General features: G+C 42.0%; 1 protein-coding gene across 1 annotated transcript in view; it reads right to left on the bottom strand.

Annotated features, from left to right (window-relative positions):
• Window positions 1-4469: 4469 nt before the first annotated feature.
• Window positions 4470-9663, bottom strand: part of Nek4 (NIMA related kinase 4) — a 48500-nt gene continuing 43306 nt past the window's right edge. Inside the window, exon 15 of the mRNA XM_075989001.1 lies at window positions 4470-5720. Coding sequence (XP_075845116.1) covers window positions 5628-5720 — 93 coding nt within the window. The 3' untranslated portion in view covers window positions 4470-5627. The remainder of the gene's footprint in view (window positions 5721-9663) is intronic.

Below are 9663 nucleotides of genomic sequence, written 5' to 3'. Positions count from 1 at the left end.
TACATGATGAATAAAATCTCCTAACTGGTAGTACTTTTTTTCTTTCTAATATAGTCTTGTAATGGGTTCTCACTATGTAGACGAGGCTGTCTCCAAGCTCAAAACCCCAAACTGCTGGGATTACGGGTATATGTACCACACCTGGTTTTTAACTTTCAGAGTTTCACAATTTATTGTGAGTTTTTGAACTGTTTTAATGGTGGTCTTGTTTTGGTGGTGATGCTTTTTGTTTGTTCGTTTGTTTGGATTGTTTATTTTCCGAGATAAGATCTTTCTACATAGCTTTTGCTATCCTGTAATTATGTAGACCAGGCTGGCCCTTGAACTCAGAGTTCCACCCGCCTTCCCTTCCTGAGTACTGGGTTTAAAGTCATGCCCCATCACTCCTAGATCAAATGGTTTCAATTAAAATTCATAGTGTAATTCTATGTGTGACAAATCTTTTGTTGGTTATTTTGCAAAATTTTAGTAAAAAGACAAAATTAAATGTTATGTTTAGAAAATGTAAGCATCAGGCTCGACGGTGGTGGCGCACACCTTTAATCCCAGCATTTGGGAGGCAGAGGGAGGTGGATCTCTGAGTTCAAGACCAGCCTGTCTACAAGAGCTAGTTCTAGGACAGGCTCTAAAGCTATAGAGAAACCCTGTTTCGAAAAACCAAAAGAAGAAAAAAAAAAAAGAAAATGTAAGCATCATCTTGTTCTATCATTGCAAGTTCCTAGGTTTTTTTAAATTCTCACTTTTTAAAAAATTCTTTTTGCGCGCGTGCGCGCGCGCGTTATCTCCTTACACCGTCTAGGTTTTGGAGATGGAACGCGGGTTGTCCAATGCTTTTACTAGCTGAGCTGTATCAATAGCCCCCTTTCCTCTTTTCCACTGTTTTTTGTTTATATGTATTGTGTGGGGCCCTCATGTAGAGATCAGAGGACAGATGTGGGAATCAGTTCTTTCCTTCTGTGTGGGTTCCAGGGATTGAACTCAGGTTGGTAGGCTTAGCAGCAGAACCTTTTGCCTGCAGAGCCATTTCATAGCCCTCCCACCCCATAGGCCAGAGTTTTTTTATTTTAATTTTTATTTAATTTTTAAATAATTCTCATTGATTGGAGAGAAGGAGGTCTCAAGCTCAGAGACCCCAGGAAGCCATCAGACTCTAACCAGATGCCTGGGAGGTGGCTATGGGCAGGACTGAGAGTCTAACTCTACCCAGAGTACCTCCATCCCATTGTGCCGGAGCTAGACCAATGGTGGTCAACCTAGCCAAAAGGCCAGGGAGGAAGCAAGCCTGAGGTATGTCTGGGAGTGAGGGAAAGCGGCTTGGAGGGAGAGGGCTAATGGCTAGTAAGTCTCAATAGTGAGAAACGTAGCCATGCAAGTGTAGTGAAGCAGCCCTTTGGCACCTCTGAAACCAGCATCCAAGCTAGACGTTCCTCCTGATATTTCCAAAGACTGAAAAGAAAAATGTGCTTAAAGGTCTCATATTAACAGATATAGAAGAATTACTAAAGGCAATGTTGTATTTCTCAGGACTTCCCATATTATGAGATTAACATCAGCAAAGACCCTAATTTAACAAACTCAGAAAAGATTAAAATATTTTTCTTCTTTTTTTGGTTTATTGAGACTGGGTTTCTCTGTGTAGCTTTAGAGCCTGTCCTGGAACTTCCTCTGTAGACCAGGCTGGCCTTGAATTCACAGAGATCCGTCTTTCTCTGCCTGCCAAGTGCTGGTATCAAAGGCATGGTTCACCGTTGTCTGACCAGAAAAGATTCTTTTAAAGAAAACTTAAAAGACAGAAGAGGTAATAAATAGTAAAGCTACAAACTTGGAGGTTATAGGGGAATGTGTTACAGTTGTAGTGTTGCAGAGATGTCCTGACTTATCCGGAAGCTGGGCTATACTTAGACCTGCAGTAGGACAGCTCAGCCCTGGAGGAAAGGTCCTGTCGGAAAGCCAGGCTACCTGAAGCTGGGGTACAGTGGGGGATGGTCTCCCCACAGGATATAGAGATCCCGCTCTTCTGGAGAGCTGTTACAGCTGAGTTTTGCTCTGTTCCCTTAAGGGAGCTAACACTCTGCTAAAAGGGGAAGCCCCAGCAGAAATGTAGCAATCTCCTCCGGTTCTGGCAAAAAGTTATTTTTTTCTGCCCAGCCTTGCTCAGCCCTCCTTAAGGAGAGTCCTAGCAAGGTTCTGTTCTGCTCTCCCTAGGGAGCATCTCAGCAAGGTTTTTCAGCTCAGTCCCCCAACGGTGAATGAAGGTCATCACCCAAGAGTCTTTTGAGAAATAGATTTATTTGGAAAAAAAAGGAGGAGTCCAGGAGAGTGGATGCCTCTGCCAGGGAGGGATAAACTGTGGCCTCTTAACTGAACCGGCAGAGAAGCTTATATAGGGCTTCTTAAGGGTGGAGTTTTCCCAGGGAGAAGATGGGTTGGTTAGTTTAGTTGGTCAGGGGCAGAGATGGCTCTGACTTTATGGCCAAACTGTGTTTCTTTTACTGGTCATTTTTAGCTCTTTGACTCTAATTTTAGGACCAGGGTCATGTAGTGAGAGGCCTTGGGGGCTTCCCTTCAAATATAACAGCATATTTAGTGTGAGGCCTGGGGACCCAGTAAGACTTAGAGAGAAATGTAGCGAGAACCTAGCATCTTGGGCTTTTCACAGCTGACACGATCAGAATCTTGAAGGATTTCTAAGTGCAACAGCAATATGCAACCACGTGCACAGGACACGAGACTCAGGCAGGCCTGGGCCCAGCCACCCTCAGTCCCCGTGACCTGCTCCCATGCAGGTGTCGTCTGCAGCCTGGGCTGCCTGGGCCTGAGCCTGCGGCATGGGCAGGGTGACGAGAGCTCGTCTGTGCCGCCCTACGAGAGCTGATGTAAAGTTTTTGTATATTTCATATTCCACCCACCAGATTCTTCTTCCATTTAATAAAATCCTTTTTCTAAGTTAAAAATAAAAAAAAAAAAAAAAAAAAAAGGACCAGGGCATAATTCTTTTACTGGCTCTGATTCTTGGGACAAAGTATGTTTCTTTGACACTAGTTTCAGAGTCAGGGCATGTTTCTTTGGTCCTGGTTCAGGGATAAAGATATTTCTTTCCCTGGCTCAGGTCTCAAATCCAGGGTATGTTTATTTCACTGGCTTGGGGTTCAGAGTTGGGTGCTCAGTGATTGGTTTCCTGCTCCAATTGTCCCTTTTGCCTTGCACAGGTAGAGTTAAAACTCAAGGGAGCTGGAGCAATGCTCAGTTAAGAGCAAAGGCTGCTCTTCCAGAGGACCCGGGTTCAATTCCCAGCAGCTACATGGCAGCTCACAACTCTAACTCCAATACCAGGGGATCCAACACTCTCAGACATACATGCAGGCAAAAGGCATGTATTTATAGGGAAAAAAAGTTACTTTATGGTCTTGAAATAAAAAGGATGAAAACAGGAAGATAGCTAGTCAAAGGCAGAAATGAGGTTAAATGGTGAAAAAGATAAGAATTAGGGGTTAAAGACATGGTTTCAGCTAAGAGCATCAGATTCAATCCTTAGCACTTAATCCTTAATCCCAGTGTTTGTTTGAGAATCACACACTTTTAATCCCAGCGCCAGGGAGGTGGAGACAGGAGTGATATGGCTGGGCAGAGAAAGGAATATAAAGGGGAAGTGACAGGAGCTTACTGATTGTGGAATCTGAAGCTCTGTAGAGACAGGATCTCGCCCTTTCGGCGTGAAAATTTGGTTAGAAGTATAAGGTCTCTCTGATGGTTGGCTGCTTTGCTTTTCTGATCGTTAGGTTAAACCCCAATATCTGTAGGTTTTTATTATTCCTGCTACAGTGTAATTCTCAAAGCAAACAATCTTTTTTCCCTTACAAACAAAACATTTGGAGCCAGTGGTGCACGCCTTTAAAACCAGCACTCAGAAGCAGGTGGATCTCTTGTGAGTTTGAAGCCAGCCTGGTCTACATAGCAAGTTTAGGACAGCCAGAGCTTCACAGTTGAGACCCTGTCTGAGGAAACAGACAAACAACATTTGGAGTAATTTTCAGTCCTTTAAATAAAATGGTGATAGCTCTCTTTTCCATCTTCCTCTGGGAGAGGCAGCTTCACTTCTGCCTCTCTCCCCACTTCTCTGCTTCCCCCCTTCTGTCTCTTTCTCCTCTTCTCTCTCTTTGTTCCCCCTTCACCCTTCCTCCTCCATAACCCCCTGAATAAACATTCAACCTCAAAAAAAATAAAATAAAATGGTGATAAGGCTGAAGAGATGGCTCAGCAGTTCAGAGAACCTGCTGCTCTTGTAGAAAACCTGGGTTCAGTTCCCAGCACCCACATCAAGTGGCTCACAATCACCTACCTGCAAAGCCAAGTCCAGGGGATCCAACATCCTCTTCTGGCCTCCTCAGGCAGCTGCACACACATATGTCACACATATGTACATGCACACACAGACACACACTCATAAAATTAATCTTAAACACTGAAAATTTACCAAAGACTTGTATTTTATTTATAAAAATCTTTCTACATGAACATTACTTATTAAGTAACTAACATAACATGTGATATACAATTATGACTTTTATTTTTGCGATGAGGGTCTCTAGTATGAGCTGGCTTTGAACTTAGTCATCCAGCCTAGCCTGAACTCATGACCCACCTCCCTATGTTTCTCAAATGCTAGGATTTAAGTGTGCACCACTGCATCCAGCTGTACAGTTATATTTAAAATATAGCAACTCAGCCGGGTGGTCATGGCACACACCTTTAATCCCAGCACTCAGGAGGCAGAGGCAGGAGGATCTCTGGGAGTTCGAGGTCAGCCTGGTCTACAAGAGCTAGCAGGACAGGCTCCAAAACCACAGAGAACCCCTGTCTCGAAAAACAAAACAAAACAAAAAACAAACCTAGAAACTCAACTGACACTTTATTATACATAAACAAAAACATTGCCTGCATCCAATAGGGCTTTCCTTGGACACTGCGTAGTTGAAAAGGAATTCACATTTAAGAGATGTTTTTGCTGATAAAAAAAAAAAGAGATGAGTCACGAATCTATACTTTAGATGGCACAAGCGTCCTAAGAGTCTAAAGACTGAACCTCACTAAGATTCAGATTAAATGAAAATATTATAAAAGTTCATTTATGTGCAAAAAAAAGTTGTTCAAATGCAACATAGAACTTCATGTTCTTTACATCTATTCCCAGAATAGTATACTAAGTTGACATTAGAGAATAAACATCACTACTCTAAGGTTATAAACAATACCACATATTACGAGATGTCAGTTGTTTTTTCTCACTGTAGTACAATATAATCCAATGTTTTCTGGCCCCATTTCAAGCTAGTTAATATCTTAAAAAAATAAACTACGTATAATGTTGGCTTAAGGCTCAGTAAATAGTAACAAACAAATATAACATTTTCTCCATAAAAATACAATGATATCCCGTTTGCTTTTTCCTCTGTGAACTTGTTTCACATGAGTCTACTCCATCTCATGTTTCATAGTAAGAAGCCCCAAAGAGACACTGAAGACAGTGAGTGAGTAGCCTCTGAATAACTGAAACGGCCTGTTGTTGTTGTTTAGATGAAAAATCTTTGAAAATAGTCTTTAGTTCTGGCAGCACATTAAAACAAATCTCAAAAATTCACATTTTCTTCAAAAAACTTCAACTGGCGAGCTTTCACACTGTAAGTCGTATACTTGTCGCCCATGTGCTCCCGTAATCGTGCCTAGTTGAGAAACATAAGAAAATCAGTACATAACAGAAAAATAATTCCTGTCATCTTCAAACAAAAGTTTTCCTAAGCATCACACTGTAATAACAGGTCCACCTCAGTAGGAGGTACCTTAGCAGTCACCATTGTAGATGAGCAGGAGGGACACCTGCTTGTCACAGAACAGAACTGGTGGGAAGTTGTAGGCAGTTGGTTACACACAGTCCATCATCAAAAAAGGGGCAGTCTTCAAGCCCCAGATTATTCGTTAGGTAAGCTAAACCAATAAGGTGGAGAATTTGGGATGGGGGCAAGAAAAGGATGGGGATTTCTTGGTTTGGGGAACTTTTTTTTTTAAAAGAGGCCATGAATTTTTTATTTATTTACTTATTATGTATACAATATTCTGTCTGTGTGTATGTCTGCAGGCCAGAAGAGGGCACCAGATCTCATTACAGATGGTTGTGAGCCACCATGTGTTTGCAGGGAGTTGAACTCAGGACCTTTGGAAGGGCAGGCAATGCTCTTAAACCACTGAGCCATCTCTCCAGCCCAGTTTGGGGAACTTTAAAAAGCACTGTCTTGTGCCAATCAGCACACTGGCCACTTCTCCTTTTCTGCTGAATTGTACTTGAAAACTGCTTCATCTTCTCTCTCCTGAATTTGCTGTCTTACTTCCAACGATACCAGGAGAAAACCATATGGGAAATACTACTAGTTCTGTTTGCATAAAACTATTGTGTGTGTATGCGTGTGTATGGTCTGTGTCCAGTTGTGTGAGTTCAGACATGCTGTGCACATGTGGAGGTCAGAGGCAGTTCTGTGGCCCTGGCCTTCTGCTTCCACTTTTATGTGACAACAGCTTTTTCCCGCTGAACCATCTACGTAAAATTTCACAACTTACAGTCCAGACCGGAATCCCATCTACTCAAGTTCCAGGCCTGCCTGAGTGAGTTGAAGCCAAGCTAAGTAACTTTGTGAGGTCCGAGATAGAAAAGAGTGAGGCTTACAAGTAACCCAATAAGGTATGACATACAATATCTGTTGAAATGGACGCTTAAATTTAGAATAACACCTAAGATGCTGAATGGGTGTGATACATATTCTGATATAATTCACTGAAGATACAATGTCACTTTGATGGTATTCTGGTAAAAATACACGACTTGGAGATGGAGGCAGGAGGATTAAGCACTCAAGGCCAGTCTACATAGTGAATCTGAAACCATTTTAGGCAACATGAGACCCTGCCATTAAAAAAAGAAAAAAAGATAACCTAGCTAAGAACACAAGTCTATCACAGCAGCATTGGGAGGCCACTTTATGTTACAAAGATGTCTCATTAAAAACCAGAATGTGAAACTATTCATGAGAAAATAGAGACACATGGTGGCTGGGATGTTTGCCTCACATACAGAAGCACTGGGCTTGGTCTCTAGCACTGCACACGCTGGGTTTGGCAGCAGATGCCTATAATCACAGCACTTGGGGTGGAGAAGCCAGAGTATCAGAAGTTCAAAGTCATCTCCAGATACACAGCAAATCTGAGGTCAGCCTAGGCTACATGGGACCCTGTCTAAAACAGAAAAAGAGACAAGAAAACAGAAAAACAAAACCAAGTGTTATTTTATTTTTTTTGAGACAGGGTTTCTCTGTGTAGCCCTGGCTGACTAAGAACTTGCTCTGTAGACCAGGCTGGCCTTGAACTCAGAGATATGACCGCCTCTGCCTCCTGAGTGCTGGGACTAAAGGCGTGCGACACCACTACCTGGTTTCAAGTGCTATTTTATCGAACACGTGGTCAACTGAAAAATGACAATGTGGGGGCTGGAGAATAAGCATAGAATGAATGATGGAATATTTATTCAAGGGTTGGTTAGGTGACTCAGTGGGTAAAGACACTTGCCACTGAAGCCTGACTCTTTATATTGCATTCAATCCCCACAAACCACAGAGTGCAAGGAGAGCCAACTCTCGAGAATTGTCCTTTACTCTCCATGTTTGCCATGGTATGTGTGTATGTATGTATGCATATGCATGCATATGTATTCTCACATGCACACACATTAAATTAATGTAATTTTTATAAAGACAGGGGCTGGAGAGGTGACTCCGCAGTTAGGAGCACTCGTCCCTGCAGAGAACCTGTGTTCAGTTTTAGGCACCACATGGTAGCTCACGACTGTCCCTAAATAAATCCAGCCCTGGGGACCAAATACCTCTTCTGACCTTGATGGGCACTAGGCATGCCCACAGACAAACATGCAAACAGAACATTCATACACATAAAAATGAAATCTAAATTTTTTTTTTAACATAGGGTTTCTTTGTGTAGCCCTGGCTGTCTTGGAACTAGCTCTGTAAACCAGGCTGGCCTTGAACTCACACACAGATCTGTTTGCCTTGGACTCCTGAGTGCGAAGATTAAAGGTTGTGCCTCTACTGCCTGGCTCTCAATTTTTTTAAAGAACAAACAAAAAAATTTAAAGGATTTATTTAAAAAGATTCATCCAAGAATATTTAATAAGGGCTGGAAATTGGTTCAGTAGTTAAGAGCTGCTTTTCCAGAGGACCTGGGTTTAATTCCCAGTCAACACACAACCATTTGTAATTCCAGTTCCAGGGGATCCAATGTCCTCTTCCAGTCTCCAAGGGCAGCAGATCTATCTACATACATGCAGGTGAAACAGCCATACATATAAAACAGTCACAGCTCAATAAAAATAGCTTTAAAAAGAACATTTAACAAAATTTGGTAGGAACAATGAGTCTTAGTATGTGAATCAGTCAATAGCCATCAAACCTTCACATAGGCCTCCTTGCTGCCAGGTGAAAGGTGATCTTTCTGAGAGAAGCAGGACATCACCATGTCTGTCATCCTACTGCGAAACTGAAGCTAAAATTCAGGAGAGTTCAGCCAAGAAGCAAGAGCTCCTCTCTGCCTAGCAGAGCCTGTTGGACAGGGATTCAACTGTGGGTTCAGCCACACTAAAAAAAATGGGGCTTCAATCACCTTGTCCCAGACACATGGCACAGCATCCCAAGAAAACCAGAGACGACTACCTCAGTCCTCTTCTCCTCCAGCCAAATACCCCGACAACCCCTGCCCACTCATCCTGTCTCTCAGACAGATCTCTGTATCTCCCAGCTGGTTTGAAACACTGGGAATTGAGTGCCCTCCTCTTCTGCCACAGCCTTCTGAGAACTTGATACTATAATTATGTGCTACTAAAAGTTTACAACGTTTTAAACAGATTAAGCAAGAGAGAAGATTCAGAATATGAAAATTAGAAATTAAAATGGAACTATTACTTTCAATTCTATACAAATAAAATATTGTAAAAACTATAAATGATTATATGGCAACCAACTGCATAAACTGAGAAACTGAGAAAGTCCAAGAAATAAACAACCTATCAAACTGACTCACAAAGAATCAGAAAATCTGTATAGGCTCATAGTATAAGAATTGAATCAAACATTGCCGTATATTAGTAGAAACATTTACAAATCTTACATCTGATGAGAGACTTGTATCCAGAATATATAAAAATTGGACAATTTATTTATTTATTTATTTTTTGGGGGGACCTTGTCGGGGAATCGAAAATTGGACAATTTAAAGGTTAATAGAAAAAAAAATGATATTTATACCCTGGCAATGCTGAAGCATGCATGGGCAGCCTGTATATGGCGGTCCTGTTTGAACTTGTCCATACTGGGTTTCATGGTCTAAGTTGATGAGGATGACCTACAGGTCTCTTCCTCTAGAGGGCACCAGATCTCATTACAGATGGCTGAGAGCCACCATGTAGTTGCTGGGAATTGAACTCAGGACCTTTGGAAGAGCAGGCAGTGCTCTTAACTGCTGAGCCATTTCTCCATCCCCCTAAAGGTTTTTTAGTTTTGTTTTTTTGGTTTTTTGAGACCAGGTTTCTCTGTAGCTTTGGAGCCTGTC

This window comes from Microtus pennsylvanicus, chromosome 10 (genome assembly GCF_037038515.1).
Source record: "Microtus pennsylvanicus isolate mMicPen1 chromosome 10, mMicPen1.hap1, whole genome shotgun sequence".
In the NCBI taxonomy this organism is placed as follows: domain Eukaryota; kingdom Metazoa; phylum Chordata; class Mammalia; order Rodentia; family Cricetidae; genus Microtus; species Microtus pennsylvanicus.
This window is presented reverse-complemented; position numbering and strand designations above follow the sequence as displayed.